At 39.4% G+C, this 18,632-nt stretch overlaps 1 protein-coding gene across 3 annotated transcripts in view; it reads right to left on the reverse strand.

Annotated features, from left to right (window-relative positions):
• Positions 1-1,254: 1,254 nt before the first annotated feature.
• Positions 1,255-18,632, reverse strand: part of IPCEF1 (interaction protein for cytohesin exchange factors 1) — a 39,802-nt gene continuing 22,424 nt past the window's right edge. The window contains exons 7-10 of one of the 3 annotated variants that reach the window (XR_005955353.1): positions 18,263-18,632; positions 10,427-10,620; positions 5,724-6,817; positions 1,255-4,006 (exon numbers count right to left, since the gene is read on the reverse strand). Coding sequence is in view for 2 of the 3 variants with exons in the window: in XM_041469844.1 (XP_041325778.1) it covers positions 6,617-6,817; positions 10,427-10,620; positions 18,263-18,632 (765 nt within the window). In the remaining variant the exon portion in view is untranslated. Of the gene's footprint in view, positions 4,007-4,188; positions 6,818-10,426; positions 10,621-18,262 lie in introns of those variants that run through there. The other 2 variants (XM_041469845.1, XM_041469844.1) reach the window with 2 other exon arrangements.

The following is an 18,632-nucleotide window of genomic DNA, read 5'->3' on the forward strand; positions in this document are numbered from 1 at the left end:
AGCCCAAGAGGTTTTTTTAATCAGGCAAAAGAAAAGTGTCCCAATCATAATGAGCAACTCAACGATACCTTTACGAAACGTCGGAACAGCTGGTATTTTGTACCACCACAAGAGGGTGTAAAGCAAAAGCAAGAGCCAAAGAAGAGGCAGCCCAAGCCAGTGAGGTGAGGTGTTACAGCAGGCATAAGGGTAGACATATGGTGCTCCAGTGCCTTTCCTGTCAGCATTCCCACAGCAAGCATGCCAGGAAGGATCCTAAAGAAAGGTAACATTGGATGCTTTTTTCATCCTGTTTTCAGGCTCAGAAACCAAACGTCTGGCTGTGCATTAGGCACTGAAAGCAAGAGCACAGGCTGGGATCACATCAAAACTGTTTCCTCAGGTTGTCTTCACAACTCCCTGTCTAGCAGGGGGAAAAAAAAAAATCATTGCTTGGTAGAAGCAAAGGTATAACTTTGTGAGAACCTGAGCCAAGCTAATGCTTTACTTCTGAAAGGAAATAGTCTCTCTCTTCCTTCCCACTTACACAGCTCCTTTTCCTTCTGCTTCTGCCTACAGAATGCAGCTGCATCCCTTCTGAGGACTCTGTCAGGCACTACACCTCTCCATAAGGCAATTTCAGTAATCATCACTGTAGATGAATATCCAGCTTGCTGTGTCTGTTCCCTGCTGTCTGACTTGGCTGAGCTGACAGAGGTGCCAAATGATGAGCTGATTAGCCTAAGGCAAGCAGTGGGAGCATGTAGGAGGCTGGGGGAAGAGCGGGGACAGAGACAGGGACATTCTTTTTTTCAGCTGAGCCCTTAGGACAAGCTCACTTCCTAGGAAACACACTTTCACCATACTGCTACCTGGCTGGCCTATCCAGCTAAACTGAAACAAAACCTTTTGACAAAAATACCTATCTTCTTTTAATTGAAGCAAGCTGCTCGGTGAGCTTAAAAGAATCTAGTAATTTTCCATATCTGTCAGAAGAGACTGATCTTCCAAAAGGGTGCCTAAAATAACTAAGTAAGAGTTAGAGTTAACTAATTTAAAGGCAGTTTCAAATATCACATTGTAAACCAGTAGAAGGCATTCCTCAGTCAAACTACTCGACTCTTCTTGGTTTTACATTATACAAATTAATAACAATATTAGTCCCACAGGGAAATTGCTTGCTTAAGGAACGAGCAAAAAATTATTTCTTTTTATAGCAGTAAACTGAAAAATCTGCAGTGAAAATAAGAAATAAAAAAAAGGCTGAGCAAAATATTCTCTCATTTCAGTGTTTAATTGACAAGTGCAAACATAAGGCTCTCATTCTGCAAGATGTGTGTATCATTCCATGAAAATCAATTCACACGTGTAGGCAACAAGCAGTAAAAAGGCAGTGCTGAGTGCAACATTGTGCTGTGAGTTTTAAACTAGTGAAAAAAAAAAAAAAAAGAAAAAAGACTGAGCAGATAAAATACTGAATTTGAATCCCATGTACTTTTGTGGTGCTGCAGGCCCTGCCAATGCCTGAGAGAAGTCCTTGTAAATCTTCTTCTGTACATGAAATTTCCTCTCTATACAGAGCACAGTGGGATAGATACATCCGTTCTTCCTTTGGGCCAGTCTTCAGCACTGAAAGCTTGGCACAAGAGCACTGCTATTTGTGTGCACAAATGGCTTTTCACCAGGTGAGTTATTTTGGTAAACATTCATAAATAAGGTGACTTACATTAATTTCTGCCAGACTAGTGCTAGTTTTTCTTCATGTGGGAGTGGGAGATGTGCTTTCATATCCTCTTTTCATTTTTAGTTGGGAGAAGATAAAACTGCCATAAGCAGCTTCAAGAGTCAGAATAATCTGGGCAGCTGTTAAGGCATCTAGGACACAGGGAGTGGTTCCTAAGCTATGGCATGATGATACAAACTATTTGCCCTATAGAAAGGCCATTCACCTACATCTTCAAAATTAATCTCATGTGGACCAGATAGGGTACATAAGCTCCAGACACTGGTAGCTACAATGCTTTCCCAAAGAAATGGATTTTACAGGCTGAGTGTTACAAGCTGAGTCATCTAAAGTCAACCATTTCCAGATCATACATCAAGGTTGTTGAGCTATCAATGAATTACATGCATCTTTCATCTTTAACTTGCTGCCATCTTATAAACCACCCCCTCTGGATTTTTATCAGGAGGAAATAAATTAGGAAAATATTCATTTTTCCAGACCAGACAGGTCTTGGAACTTCTCCCATAGCAAATTTCAAGGAATGTAGTACTCTTTTCAACACCTTACAATTTTTTTCAATGTTGAAATGCTTAGATTTTGGCAAGCTCAGCTCCTACTACCCTATGCAGAGATGTGAATTTCAGCATGATCTTAGCTCCAAGCTTTTTTCTGTTCTATTTTCCTTTTTCCACCTCAAATTTTCTTTCAGTTCAGATTGAAGGCAGTTTTTAAAAAATGCAATAATGTTGCAGCTTGAAGCAAACCAAAATGGGACGAATCTTCAAGCATCAAGGAAATGCTCACTGACATCTTAAAATGTCTGCTGCTTTGAACACCTCGCACAAAACAGGAAATTCCACTTGGGCTGTACTACTACAAGAAAACCACTTTGGCTTCCTGTTAGCAGAAAGGCATGTCTCATATAAGTGAAGTAAACTCAGGCCCTCACTTGGGTACAGTTGGTTACAATTGGCTACTTTTGTATGACTAAACAAGCAAAAGAGTGAAAAAAAGGGCCAAAGCCCAAAAGCCAATCACAGCACACGGAGTTCCCCTCATAAAAGTATGCTTTCATGGGCTCCTTTGCTACTTGAAAAGTTTAAAAATGCACGTTTTTCATATTAAATCTGTAAGAGACATGTAAGCTTACAGGCTCACACAATAGATGTAACACACCCATAATTTTTCGAAGTTAGAAATAATTTTAAATTCTGAATTTCCACGGAGTTTTAAATGCCATACCGAGTAAATAAACTGGGGGGAGCTACCTGTGAGGGGGGCCTGATCTGAGTTTGGGAAGAGGGGTCTGGCAGTGGGTGATGAGCAATTGCATTGTATATCACTTGCTTGGGCTTCTTTCCTTATCATTATCATTATTTACCATTATTGTTATATTTTACTTTATTTTAAATTATAAAACCTTTCTTGTCTCTGCCTACAATTTTTACTTCAATTCTACTCCCCATTACACAGGGATGGGGAAGGAAAAGAGAGGGGGGCTGAGCAAGCAACTGCATGGTGTTTCATCTCCATCTGCACTTAAAACCATGACAAGGTGAAACCCTAGTATTGATTGAATCATCAGAGCTAGATGTAAAATATTCACAATCCCCACATGAAATCTCTTCCATCATAGGAAAGGAAATGTGATCCCACCTCATTCTGGTATCTCATGAGATGTACACTGCCAGAACAGAGATTCGATTTCCAGAAAAGCTGCAGAAACAGTTGAAATTAGATATTGTTACCAGGAATTCCAAAATCTCCATTGCTGGACTTTCTGCACCAGCTGGCTTTACTGACAGAAGGAAAATTGTGCATGTGCACATATCCACACACACATACTTTCTCCCAAAAATGTATATAAAACATGTCCCTTGAGGCAGATGGCTGAAGACTTCTTGACATTCACACACTAGGGATGCACAGCTCCCTGTGCTATGAGTCAATAGTGCAGGTCTTCCAAATTCAGGCCGAGAAATACCAGTTACTCCAAGCATCACTGAGCAGAGCACAGACTTGTCCAAATTTCTCCTGTTGAGGTGGCTCCCCACTGTAGCTGTCAGCTTGTGCGTAATTCTGTCTCTGATTATGGCTTTCATGCTGCTGGGCAGCCCCTTGTGATAAACCCAGGCAAAAAATGTCACAGTAATTAGCAATGCCAGAAAATTAATCCTGTTCCTCTGCAATTTTCATTTTGCATTTTCCACGCTTTCCATTATTTTGAGTCCAAGTAGTAGCTGAAGAGAGTGGAGTTAGACTTCCTGCACAGTACTTGCATAAACCCATACATTTGTTTTCCTGAACAAAGAAATTTGTTAAAGTTATAACTGGAATTAAAGTAACCCCATTCAAGAATTTTTTGTTCTTTTCTAAGTGGTGATAGAACCCATGATCAGTCGGTCTCCAAAACTATTGAGGTTTCGGAGACCTACTGATCATGGGTTCTACCAACAACAAGTATCTACTGACCATCTGAAAGAGAGTAATTTAAAAGCAATTTCAGGCCATGTAATCTGTCAAAACCAATAGTGGCATTTGGGCAGTCCAAGGGCATTGTCTCTAGATTTGGGAAAGCTGTTTTGTCTATGCTTACACAAGTGCAGTGTGAAAACAGCCAACTCAGCATGTGCAGGCCACATAGGCTTTTCTTTGTATACAGCAAATCTACTTCAGCAAATGGAGTCGACGCAGGCTTTGCTCAGAACTGCAAGGCACTGGCTTGTCTGGCCCAGCTCAACAGGCCGCTTAAGCATGTGCTGCTTGTCAACATCTAAGTGAAGACGATTTTAAAGGAAAACAGTGTTTACATGCTTTGTTTCATGAGAAACTCACATGTGCGATAGAAAATCTACACACAATTTGTCCTCCAATATTTATCCATTACTTAGCACCAGGTAGTTAAAATTAAATGGACCAAGCAGATGAATCCCTACACTCCTAATCTTCAGGGTGCTCTCAGCAGTTAATTGACAGCATTTCAATGGGAATGGTGGAAGAATTATTAAAAAAAAAAAAAAAAAAAGAAGAAGAACAAACAAAGCAAACTAAAAATGGGCTCAATTTTTAAGATGCAATTACTCCAAACAAATTGCACCAGGTATTTCTCTTGCTTAACTTCTAGTTAGAATTAGTGAAGTGATAAAATCACTGTTCATATGATGATTTCCTGAAAAGAATAACTTTTTAACCTTCGAGGGTTTTGTGTCTGCTTCCCCATTTAGTTATTTTCATCTATTTCCTTGACACTGTTTCAAAAGAAAAGCTGCTGAGTATTAAAAATGCAGTATCAACAGTCAAATAAATCACTACACAGGTGGAAAATATTTTGTATGTTCCCACTAACACCATTATCTTTTGTTTTCTCAATCAAGCTATGATAAAAGATAAAATGTATAAAGAGATGAATATGGCTGCATCTCTATTGTGTATTTTGCTTTAAAATATATACTGTATTGAAAAATAATGACAAGGAATATTTTCGTGAAATAGCAACACAACTGCAGATTGTCACAGTTCCTATAGTGACATTAATTTGGGAATGGTGGACTAATTCTTGCTTTTCAAAATTCAGCACTCTGCAAAATCCTGCAGAAGAGAGGAAGGCAAAGGCCCAAAACCTTGTACTGAGGACAATGAAGCCAAAAAAACATGATCCTGCAGCAAAACCTCTTATTTTTTTCCCCCAAAGGGAAATCTTGAAACTCTCTAGAAAACTTCTTTCAGGCCCTAACTTGTACAGATTTTCTTCATCTAAAACTCAAAGCTAGAAAAGCAGAAGAAAGGGTCACAGCATATGCCTCAGGGTAGTCTCAGCTGCAAAGACATTACTGTGATCTATAATGGAACACAAAATAAAGAGGCATTTCAAGTCAATCTGTAAGCACTCACAGCTGGGTGGGCTTGGTCCACATGTGCCTATTTATATTAGGAAATTCAGCATATATAAATATATAAATAAAACGTCTATACAATACATAGTCACATTCATATAAGTCATAAAATTACATATATTTACAAAAATATTTGCAGCTCTGTTTTACACTTCCAGGTCCACATTAGGAGTTGAGTCATTTAGCTTCTGGCTTGTGAATATGATCACCTTCCTTAAGCTGGACTCTGGGATGAACTTGTACCTTATATACTCCCAATTGTCAAAAATAAGAAAGAAGAACATAATCTTCCGAGGAATTCTGCCAAGTCCATAAGAAAAGTTGAATCTTGTCTCACTGAAGAGTAAATTACATGTTAGCAAAACCTTAGAGATCTCTTCTTCATGTAGAAAGACAGTACCTTCTTGGTCTGGACCATAAATAAATTTGAAACTCATAAAACATCAGGCAGAGCCCAAACTGGGTGCCTGGCAGCTGTCTACAGTATCAACTCATTCATAATTACTCTTCCATTTGTCTCTGTTTAAACTGGTTGAGTGGTGAAAGTAAATGGGTACAGAGATGAAAATGTATACATTGAGTTACCTTAAGGGTAAAAAGGTAGAGTAGACTACCTCCTGTTGGGATCATGTTAGCTTCATTTCATGGTAAGTTGTATGGTTAAAACAATCCCAAGGATCTCATATTTATACAGTACATATTACATAGTTCTGTGTCCTCCAGAAGCTGGACACTTATAATTTTCTTCTCCAAAAACTGAAAAACGTTTCTTTGCTGCTTTGTTAAATAATCTTATGTATGCAGGCCACATTCAGGCGTGCTTTTTTGGGCAACTTGGGCAAGTTTGGGGAAATTGCCCATTTGACATTAAATGACTTCTGCAGAAGCATTTAAAACTTTGGAGAATGGGTTGTTTTCCTTTTGAAGCACACTCACAAAAAACAATCCTCAAGATACAGCAGTTTAAATTGTATGTATGTGAAGACCAGTGGAGAAAAATCTTGCCATGTGCCATTGATCAAATAGCACTTTCAGTGACTGGCCGTGGAGTCATTTCTTGCTCTTCACTATTCTCTGTGGACATGTCCTGGACCTCCTGCTGCTGATAAATATCTTGGACCAGCATGATGTTTGTGCTCCTCCACTCTCTGTACTTCACCGCTGTCAACTTTGGGTCCTCTAGCAACTGGTTGATTGTGGCCAGGTCATGCTCCTTACACTAGGAAGAGAACAAGTGGTTATTTCCACAGAAAATGTCAAGACCATTGTCCCTAACAAAAACACTCTGGGAACACTAGACTCATGTCACAAGGAGATGGCCATCCTCCTGGCAGCTTGTTCCCATTTTTAGAGCATAGGTCATCAAAGATATGCTACAGTAAAAATTCTTCCCAGTTAAAGGCAAGGTATGATTTCATCTAGATATTTTATAGGCTTCTTAACAGAACTTGATGAAAGAAGATTCATGTGAAAATTACACATTGTTATTTTGTCTCTCAACAAGACAGTACTTGCATGAAATGAGACACAACAGCATTTATTTCTGTAATTCACAGCAGTTCAAACTTTCTCAAAAAACACTTGTTCCATGTAATAAATGTCTCTTCTCTGGGAGTTGGACTGAACACAATTTTGGATATAATTTGTGCACTGGCAGTAGAGTGGCTACAGTACCTGTGTCTGCCATCTACCACCAGCTACTGCTAATAAATCTAGTATCTACTTTTAGGCAAGAGCAGCTCAGTCCATACATTGCAGGCACCCTGTTTCACTTGTAAGATGTGAGCAGTGACTGATGCAGGGACACCAAGACTTTGTATGTCACAGAACTACAGAACGGTTGAGCTTGGAAGGGACCTCTGGGAGTCATTTGGTCCAAAACCCTTCCTCAAACAGAGCCACCTACTGCAGGCTGCCAAGGACTGTGTGCAGATGAGTCTTGAATATCTCTAAGGATAGAGACACAACAGCTTCCCTGGACAACCTGTGCTTTGTCTCCCTCACAGTGTTTCTTGCTATCCAGGGGAAACCTTCTGTGTTTCAGTTTGAATCCACCACTTCTGGTTCTGCCACTGGGCACCACTGAAAATAGCCTGGCTCTGTCTTCACCCTCCTTTCACACACTGATGTTCTTTGATGTCCTCACATGTTGTGGCATAATCAACCACTTCGCTTTTCCAGACCACATTGCCTATCCATGGACCACAGGACAGAGAAGCCCCAGTGAGCAGGTATAATTTATTAATGAAGGCACCACGCTGCTCTAACAACACGGCTACTTTTGCCGGGCTCTCTCGCTGCAGTCCGTGTGTGAAAGCAATGGAATAGTTCTAACCATCTTCTTCTGCTGCCACCCATTCATCATACCCAAGGACACCCTGTGCTGGGGGCTGCCTTGAAAACACCTTGAAAGTACTCCCACACATTCATTTCACCTTCTGATAGCAGCAATCAGCTGTTTCTACGTCCATATCCCACTGCTACTCTAATGAAGCTTCAACTGCTCCAATTTCTGTCATGCCTCAGCTGCTTTCTAAACCCAAAAGCTCTTCAACTGTATTTTACATGTCCTACCCTTAAGACCCAGCGCCAGCTCTTTAAAGACTTCTGGCATTGATGCAGGGATATGTGCAGTTAGCTTAAGAGAAGAAGAGAGGAGATAGGGAGGTGGAAAGAAGAGGAATATTTTGACCGGACAAACTTGGCAGCAAAAAGTCATGCTATGGAATTTCTCCTGTAGCACTAAAACTATTTTCCACATTCACTAAGACTGTGATGCATTTGCACACATATTCCCTCTCTTCCAAAGTATTCAAAGCATGTTTTGTTAATGATATATTGTGGCAGCAACATTAATCTGTTGTTAAATACATGGAGTCAAAAGTCTAAAATTAAAATTGCATTGAGACTTGCATAAATCACTTCTCAAACTAACAGGGTTTTAATTAAAACAGAGTACATATGGATCTAAAAAATCCTGATTTTTAAATTTCCAGTAGATCATTTCCAATTATCTTACGTCTTACATTATATATTAAGAAAATTTACTCTAAAAGCACATAATTCCATTGATGTAATTAATATGTCACTTTCCCACTGCAGGCACTTGACTTTCAGACAGGCTAACTTAAAGACTGCTGTGTAGAGAACTCTGTGTCTATGAGCAAGTGTCTGTGCTTTTTTATTTGTCTTGCCAATACTCCAGGTTCTTAGTTTGAAGAAAGCAAAAAAACAAAAAAAAACCCAAAACAAAACAAAAAACCCACAACCAATAAAAAAAAGAAAAAGAGAAAAAAAAAAAAAAGAAAAAACCCCAAAACCCCAAAGAGATCAACATATTTTATACGTTATGAGCACTCCAAATCTTATTTTTCCTTATTAAATACAAGTGTTAGACAAGCCTAAGTTAATCACAACTTATATAATACTCCCATGCTAAATCAATGCACCATTGTCCTCCTTGCTCATGTCTGACATTAAGGTTTCCATTCAGCTCCATACTTATGAAAATGACTGTCCCACAAAATACAACTCCATTTTGCACTACCTGGTTCTTAGATTTATTAGTGAGGGTCCTGTCAGGGAAAACCTTGCATAATGTTTCTGTATGTAGCTTCCTATCCTAGGAAGTAGGTGTACTTTTTAAACTAACTTTCTGCTATGTGGGGGGCTCACTTTACTGCTGGTGCAAATGAATACTTCTGTAGTCACTGCCACATCTCTGAAAACTCTTTGATACTAAGGAAAGACTTCACCAGGTTTCATACAGAGCCAAGAAGGATGCCTCTCTTCCCAATCCCCTTTACTTTTCAGGAATTTCAATACAGGCTGAGGTGCCAAACCCAAGCATTCCATTGCAACTAATAATCAAACCAATGATTGTCCTGGCAGGATAACTTTTTAGAATCATAGAATTGCTAAGGTTGGAAAAAATCTCTAAGATTATCAAGTCCAACCATTTTACATGCATTTCTCCAGCTGTGGAGAAATGACCTCTAAGATCATCAAGTACAACCATTTTACAGTGCCTGAAGCCAAATACATCCATTGAAACAACATACTCAATTCCTGCTTCTAATGCATATGAAAAGAAACAAGTGAATCCTCAAGTTTCCATTTATTCTGTCTTCTCCTTACAATATAAATGCTATGGTTAAGCTTTTTGTTTCCTTCAGTACCATTCAGAAGCAGGCTTTGAAATCCCATGACACTTGATGCTGGCAAGTAAACCACTACATAAATTCCCATATTCCAGACAGATTTACCGGCCCTTTCATGGAATGTCTCCTGAACCCATGTACCCCTCCAGTTCGTGATATATTTCCAACATAAAAGCAGGATGCTTTTGTTATTAGAAATATTTTAGTTACAGGAGGTCTTTACAATAGCTTTGGCACATCCTGTACATTCTCTGATAATCACATAAGGAAAACTTTTTTTGGCTCGGGGTCATTTTCATGTCCTTTATCATCAACATACTTTGTCTGCTCTTCCTTTTTTAAGGCTCCCCTGTTTAGTGCATTTAGCTGAGCTTGCAAGTTTTCCAGTTAACTAAGAGTTTTCTTTATTAAATTTTCCAAATGGGCTGGAACTTCTGCAAGAAGAGTCCCTCCTGAGCTATTGCTTCTGCTTCCAGTTCAAGCTGAACAACATAACACAGATCAGTGTTCACAATGAAGCAGAAAAAAAGAATTCAAAAACTCAAGAGAATTCTCTGGGGCTTTCAGTAAATATGTAATTAGAGTTTGGCTGAAGCCTATACTGCTTTTTTTTCAGCCAAACTGTTTTTTTCTCTCAAGCTTTTCCTTGGCATGATCTACAAACTCACCTTTAATGTACTGTTTAGCATTCGAATTTTGTGGAGTTTCTCATTAATGGAGGGGTTTTTGCTGCGCTTGATAAATGACTTCCTAAGCTCCTTCTTAGTTGACAGCCGACGATCACCAATGGGAGACAGGCTTGCTTGCTCCAATGACTTGTAAAGTCGCTCCATCTCATCATCATCATCACACTTTTCCTGGTCTGCAAGGAAAAGAATAAATTGGGTACGAGAGCATGAATGTGGCAGCAGATAACAGAAAAGTTATGTTCAGCTGTCAGGAAGGCTCTCAACCAACTCAAAAAATAATTATATTAGAGTTAAAACTAAGGGCAATTAGGGTAATTTTTAGGCTAATATTGCCTATGAGAAAGACGTACTTCCAAACTCACATGTTGTTAACAATCAGCTAATGATCCAAACAGATGTGAGCCTGTATCTCCACTAATAGAGTGCTGCTTTAATGCTCTGAATATATAACAGAATTTGAACGACTATCAGTAGCTCTATGTTGAATGAAACAACTCTGATAGCATCTACACCCATTCACCCCTGCCTGCATGCTACATGCAGTGAATTATGCTTCTACCCTGCAACTCATGGGGCAAATTCTCTTTGGTGTGCTGATTCATCACCAGGTTTTGGTAATCATTGGAAACAGAGTTTAAAAAAAATGATCAATTAAAAGAAACATAGAAGCTGCAAGAGAAGGTCCCTAGAAAACAGATTAAAGCAAGAACCCTTGGGGCATCCAATGTCTTGCCCCTGAGTTTCACAGATTGCCACAGATAATTTCCTTGTAATGCCTCACAACAAAATCTTGATTATCTCCACCTTAATAATTCTGTTGGCTCCCAAGCTGCAGGACCATCTTCCAAGACAGAGTACACGAAAGGAGAAAAGTGAGTAACAACTGAGAATAGCATAAAATAAGATGAAAACTGAAGCAAAGGCATTTCTCAGAATAAAACAACTTAAAAATGAACAGACGGAAATTAAAAATGTGCCAGGCATATGTAGGGGTGTTTTAGCAGAAGGCCATTTTTAGCAACAGACTGCACAACTCGCTTCTTGTCCTTCAGTCCACACAGCTTCAGTCATCTCTAAAGGAAAGTCTTACAGCTATTGCTCTTTTCAGGGTGCTAATGAATCCCTCAAGATCCACTTTGGATAACAACTGGTGTCATATCACTGGGGGCAGTGGTGCTGGTTCTTCTATACTGCAGTCCTTCCTATTCCCATTGAACTGGCTTGGCACTTTTTTTTTTTTTAAAGTTAAATATTTACTTTTCTAAATCATCTGCAGTCAGCAAATATATCCTGAACAAAAGGAACAAGTCCTTCTGCTCACTCATGCTGCTGCGAAAATAATTCTGCAATATGTCAGCATGCTAAGGAGGCTGCTTCTTATCTTTTCCATGTTTTATAAAGTACAGCATCCTCCTACATCTCTGTTCTTTCTAAATATTTAGGTTACGAGAAAGGTTTATGATATGCTGCAAATATTTGCCTTCTCTGTGTTTCTGGCCTATTCTTCACTACTGTGTGATTATAAAAAGCCTACTGTAACTTTACAAAAACTAAATATAACTTCTAACATTGGTACATTGCTGGGGGAGGAAAAGGAGAACTGTTGTATATTTAACAAGCTGCAGGAAACAGGAAAAAAATGGAAGTGTAAGGCATAATACACAGCAATAGTATTTCCTGAAAGCTGTTGGTACATGCCATGAGGCTTGCAATAACTAGTTTCCTGCCTACTTTCTTGGGATGAAGCAGCTGTTTGTTTCATTAGCTAGCTTCTGCACCGGACTGGCTCAACTCTGCTGTAGACATCACCCACCAGGACTGTGCACAGTAATACTTTGAGAGATAAATTGATTTTTATCAGTTATCCAAGAAAGACTGTGTAAGAAGGGAAAAAAGTTGCTTCAGTCCTGCTCAGCAACTTTTACACAAAGTCAGCCCAGAGGGGACTTAAGGTCCCTGCTCCAGACACCTTTGGAGACTAACTCATGAACTTCCTCAGTATCCTAAGAGGGTTACAAAACAACAAGCCTGAGAAAACACCCTCACTGATCACTCTTCTTTCATGCTGAATAATCTGATATCTTCCATGCACTTGTGGGAAACTGTAAGGAGCACAGTAACATTCAGCGCAGAGAAAGATGGAGCCAAAGTCAGAAAACCCAGGAGAAGGCTCCCAGATGATGCACTTGCCCAGCAAAGTGTACTCAGCTCCTGCAGACTTTCAAGACTTCTAGCTGAAACTCCTTTCCTATTTCTTATTCTTCCACCATTCTCATCCTCCAAGGGATTAATCAGGGTCAGGTAATTTCAAAGGGAAAGGAAAGATTCTTCATATCAGGTGGATAAAGGACTAAATGGAATTTCAGCAAACTACTGAAAAACAAGGGTGAGCGGAACTTACAGGTTGTATAGAGCCAGGTACGAGTTACACAGCACTTTTGTCTCCATCTTTGATGAATTTCAACTACAACTAAAAAGTAAGAGAGCCTCCTAATATTGTGTGTTTGTGTAGAACACTGTTGGTGTTGACAAAGGATATGTCTGCCAATAAACCTCTATAAACTGAGGCCAGACTATCTGTTACCTATCTGGAATTTTACCTTCAGCATCCTGAGTAACCCTGAGCCAAGTTCAGAAAGAAAAAGCCCACATTTTACAGGCTTGAAGCTGCCACTGAATGCATTAGATTGATGCTGTAAATCTGAAAGGGAGAGACGTAATGGAGGAACTGAAAAATTCTGATTTAGGGGAACTAAAAACACAATTCTGAGGCTTGATGCCATTTATCTGGATTTTCCCTCTAACAGGAGGTACGACAGATGAGAACAACCTCCCAGAGGGTCAACATGTCTATTCTTCACCTCCTCAATTTCCAGCTTCCGCTCCCCTGTCAGCCAACTTGCCAGAGGCTGGAGACATTAAGATTTTGAGACTCTCCATCTTGGAGCAGTACAGGAGCCTGTCTGAAATCTCAGCTTTAATGTTCTTTAGGCCTACATATGTGAAATTATCCAGAGTTTTCAAAAAGCATCTGTGAAAAATAAAGTTGTTTCCCAGTAGTAAAGATAAAGAAAATGGAAATATTTGGCAGTAAGAGCATTTTGCATTGAAAACCCCCTCCAACAGAACGTATCTGACTAAATTTATCTGAAATGTAAATATTTGTTCTCCCATTTTGTAAATGAGATCTCACAGGCCCCCAGTTGTGTATTAATCCCAGGGAAAAAACTCTGCTTCTTCCTCCTGTTCTTGCTACTATTACAAGCATCTTGTAGCTTTGCCAGCACCTCTGTTTCTGATTCTGCTAAAACTTTTTACACCAGTCGAGAGAACACATACAACCAGGGCTGAAAAGAGCAGAAGGAAAAAAGTCATAGATTATTTTTGCCCTTACCTACCTATCCACCCCCTAGCCCTTCTCCACACTGGTACTAGACTTTTCGATGGGAATATGAAGTCATCTCAGGGAAATCACATTTCCCACATAATTATGGAACAGAAAAGACAGAAAAAAATCAATTAGGAGAGCATAACTCAGGCAAACTTCTCACTGGCAAATGCAGAACAAAGGGAGGAAAGACTGGAAAAAAAATAATAGGAAAACTATGTTACCACAATCAGATGCTGCTGTCTGACAGTATAGTGGACTCAGCAGTGAGGGATGGAATTTTAATAAAAATAAATAACAACATAAATAAGTATCTCTTTTTCAGGAGGTTCAGAAAATCATAGCACCATAGTTTTCACTGTGATTTCTAAAGCTTTTTTGATGAGAAACAAAATAATTATTAAAGTTGTTTCTCTACACAGTTGTTCTCGCCATAAGCACATTTCTTATCTAGTCTCAGCCATGATCTAGCTATTTTCTGTAACTTTTGCAGAAGGAACAAAGGGGCCAGAGCACACCAGAGGATCTGTTCTGGCTATTACTGGCACAGGCAGACTCCGGAGAGGAAGAGGATGTCAGTCGTGAGAACAGAAGGAATCGAATGAATCCAGCTCCTATTTAACCAACTCCTTCCCACAAAACAAACCCAGATAAAATCTAAGAGGTATTTGAAAAGCTGTCCAGGTTTGAAAATATCATCACACACCAGATCTTCCACAGCTACTGTGAGCTAAGGTAAAATAAACCACAAGTGGTAAAATAGGAATGCCTTGCCAAAGTACATTAACTTCATACGATCATGAAACCCTCAGAAAATGCAGGGAAGACGGATCTTACTGCTATAGTAGTAGATCCCTAAATAAATAGGAACACACATTACTATTTTCTTATATAACCTCTTAGTTCCTGTGGCTTCCTTTAGCTGTTGAGGTTTTTGATCGCAATGGTGCTGTGTCAGGGTCATATACTTTTTCTCCCAGTGGTTGCCAGAAGAAATACAAAGGATGGAGTTTGGCTGGAGAGCGTGTCTAGCCATCCTGGAGGAGCCAAGGCCAGCTTCTGGATACAGTGCACATAGTCAGACAGCTGCTTGTATTCTCAGCTGTTTCTTGTTTACCTTTCAGTTTCTTTGCATCACAGGCAGCTTAGAATCCTTTGTCACTCTGCATGTAGCAAGCTGCATCGCCAAAGTCTTAAATATTCCCAAAAAGTAAATGGATGCATAATGTTGGCCTCCTTTCAAAAGAGAAAAATTATATACTCCCCTTCTTTGTACCACTCTCTGGTATGTAACATCTCCCCAGTAACTGGTGCAGAGAGTTAATGCTGACAAAGTTCATAACACCACTAAGAGTGGTTGGAAAGATTGTTAAAAATATCATGTGTTATGGCTCCTTGCACCAGACTCCCACAGTTGCTTAGCAGAGTTCATTAAATAATTTCTGTAGAAAAAATAAACCATCATCATTTAGTTGAATCTGTAGCTTTTCTTATTTTTCTAATTTTTCTTCACTGTTTTTGTACTTTTTCATGGTAAGCTCTTCCCACAAAACCACAACTACTCTTTCTTCCTTTTAGGTACCAACTTTTCTCACATTGGTCTCCATTTCTAGACTTTGTCCAGCAAAAGTGCTGTTCAGTTCTAGAAAATTTTCACCTCAACTCTAGGCTCCTATCAGCTACAACCAAAAATTCAACTTGTGGTTTTACCTTGAAGAATTACCTTGAAGAATGTGGCCAGAAAACAGTTCTCACCAGGAGAAAGAGAGAGCATAGACACACCCATAGGTTCTGTGGGGGACTGGGATCAAAGGCTATCAAAGAACATAGCTGTTCTGATGACAGCAGAGGCATCTTTCCACACAGGGAACATGTGCCTTCAGGACAAATGTGGGCAAAAGACAGACTTGTCTCCTCCTGGATTCAGTCTCATAACTCTGAAACATGTCAGAAACACTATTCAGAAGCACTGTAAAGCAAATAATACCCACTGCACTGAGGTATGCCTTCTTGTTTTGCATCAAATAACAAGAGTGTTCTTACCAGTTATTGCAAATCAGGAGAATTTGCAGATGGATTTTACCCAACAACTTGAATTCATCTCACAGTATTTATGCACATGCTTGTCAACTAGCTGGAGAGGGAAATTCTTGGGGGATGAGCCACAGAGCCAGAATTGCATCCTTTTTGATAATTTTCATTTGGAACTGAAATGTTATTTTACATTAATCCTTCTTCTCCTACTTCATGCTAAAATTGAAGTAGCTTAATCTCCTTGCAAAATATTTCCTCAATGTTTTCAGTGCCCGTTGCAGGGGAGGGTCCCACACAGCAGCACTCTCCATACCCAGCCCATAATATGCAGACTGATAAAGGAGAGACAGACCTGAGTCTGGTGTAAGTTTACTTGGTCAGCAATGGGTTATGATGCAGACAAGAACTAGTGAGGGTATACAGTTTCCGTAGTGACTGTCTTGGTGAAATGATCTATCTCTGGAATTCTGTCAGCCATCACCACCATGGTTTGGATGGAATTGTTCTGTGTTCTGCCATCAGGCTTGCCCATCAGCTAAGCAGTGAGCAACAGAAGAATTCATTTCCCCAGGAATAATCTTATCAAAATTGAACCAACTTGCACTCTGCAGGAGCATACCAAAATGTGCCTTGATTTACATTTGGTTAGTATGATTGAGCCTATCAAACTTATTTAAGTGATTATGAAAGTGATTATGATCATGCACGTTTTATGACATCCATAAAAGTATTTGTCACCCTTACATTACAATGGAAAGCAATAACTTACACATTATTGCAGGATTTCTGATGATATCAGAGGAATATATTCTAAGCAAAAGTTTAGATTTCTGAAGAGCAGCCACTGAATCTTTGTCAACAGGATCTATAAGCCACTATGCCATTTATGACCTACATTCCAACAATCCACTTGAATATCCCTAATGATGTTTTCCAAAGAGATTATTTTATCAAATTTATCTCAGAAGGTAAAATTACAGAAAGCAATATATTTAATATGACTTTGTGACTTTTTCATTAGGGACTCCATTTCTGCCAGCTCCAGCCTCTTCACAACTTGAAAAGCCAGAATTAGGGGAATTAGATTCCACAGTAACTCAAAGCACAGCACTCTTTTCCAATACATAGAAACAGCACATATGCTCACTCTGGATTTTAATTCTTTCTGCTTTTCATTGCTGCAGAATTTTCTAGCAGAAAAGCCTACAAAATGGATAAGGTAGGTGAGCATAAAACATGGAGTCAATTTCCACTTTTGATGAAAATTTTACTTTTCTTAATGTCCTTTTTTTTCATGTAAAATCAGAAAAGGTATGACAAAATGAAGGGGTGTTAGCTAAGGGTCAATATTTGTAAAACAGGGGACTGACCAGGTAACTAATGTGCCTCATAGTATCATCTTTCTGTATCAAGTTCACCTACAGAGAAATGCCCTGATTTCCCAACAACTCCAATGTTGTTTCTTTCCACCACTGCATTACTTTCAGTCTAAGCTCTTAGATGCACCTTTCTTTTGCATTGTGCTGAGACAACCCTTCTCTTTCAGCAACAAAGTACGCACTTCAAATCTTTACATGGATTTGGAATCATGGGAAGAGCTGAGGCACTGGAATGTTGTTGTTCCCTTATGTATTACCTCTCTACTCAGAACTGTATGCCAGGAACAACTCTTAGGTTTTAACTGCTTGTAATTCAGAAAGAAGAAGCTTTGCTCAAAAGGCAGGAGATATTTCCTCGCTACACAGGAGAGTTACGAACAGTTACAATGACCAAATTGTGGAACCATGCCACCTTTTTCAATTAGCAGTAAATTTCAGTAGGAGGATACTGTGCAGACACCTATTTTCTTAAACAAATCCAGTCTTAATAGACTTTCTGATTCAGGATTTCAGTTGTTTTCTCTTGATTACAATGAAGCTTAATGAAGCAAATAGGGAGTATGTACTTTGAATAAATGCAGTAGCACAGATTTGTATAATTGGACTGACTTAACCCTGTGTTCACTGTTCCTACGTTCACTGTTCTCTACATATTACAGTTTTGTTACAGTGTCCATTCTGTGACACACTTTGTTAACATTTGAATCAATCCTGACTAATAAAAGATATCTGCCTTGAAATAAAGACTGTTAATAAAATTATGTCTATGCTAAAGTTATACACAGAGGTTATGGTCTAACAGATACAATTTGAGAAAAGTTGTAAAGGTACCTACAAACCAAATACTAGGTTATATATTTAATGTGCAATAATTTAAATGTTATGAATGATGTGCCACTGGAAAACTCTTCAGTGAAGAATATGAAGGAAGGAAGGAGGGAAGGAAGTTAAGGAAACCCGTAACTCTTGTATTGTTTGGCTCTGCAGCAAAAGTCTCCTCTCTCATTAGCTCACCTCTGGCTAGTGATCGCTGTCCTGTTGCATCTGACACAGCTAGACAATGTGTATCTGCACTTAAGTAAGAGGTTTGGGATCCACCATTGGGTTCAGAAAGCCGGACTTCCTGGCTTTCTGCTGCATCTGCACAGACCGCTTCTGGTGCCTCGTCGGAATGAATCTGTACGCAGAACGTTAAAGGCTGATCACCCTCTTCCGTGGCAGAGCTGTTAACCAGGTCAAGCCAGGACTGCCTCTCGGAACAAACCACTTTGGATGTCAAGGAAGACGATGATTCTTGGGAATTGAAAGTGCTTTCAGGAGAGGAGAGAGAACAAGATGCTTCACTTGACAGAGTTGAGGTGAATGATGACTTCTGCTGATCCTG

The sequence above is a fragment of the Pyrgilauda ruficollis genome, unplaced genomic scaffold (genome assembly GCF_017590135.1).
Source record: "Pyrgilauda ruficollis isolate IOZ18807 unplaced genomic scaffold, ASM1759013v1 scaffold24, whole genome shotgun sequence".
Classification (NCBI taxonomy): domain Eukaryota; kingdom Metazoa; phylum Chordata; class Aves; order Passeriformes; family Passeridae; genus Pyrgilauda; species Pyrgilauda ruficollis.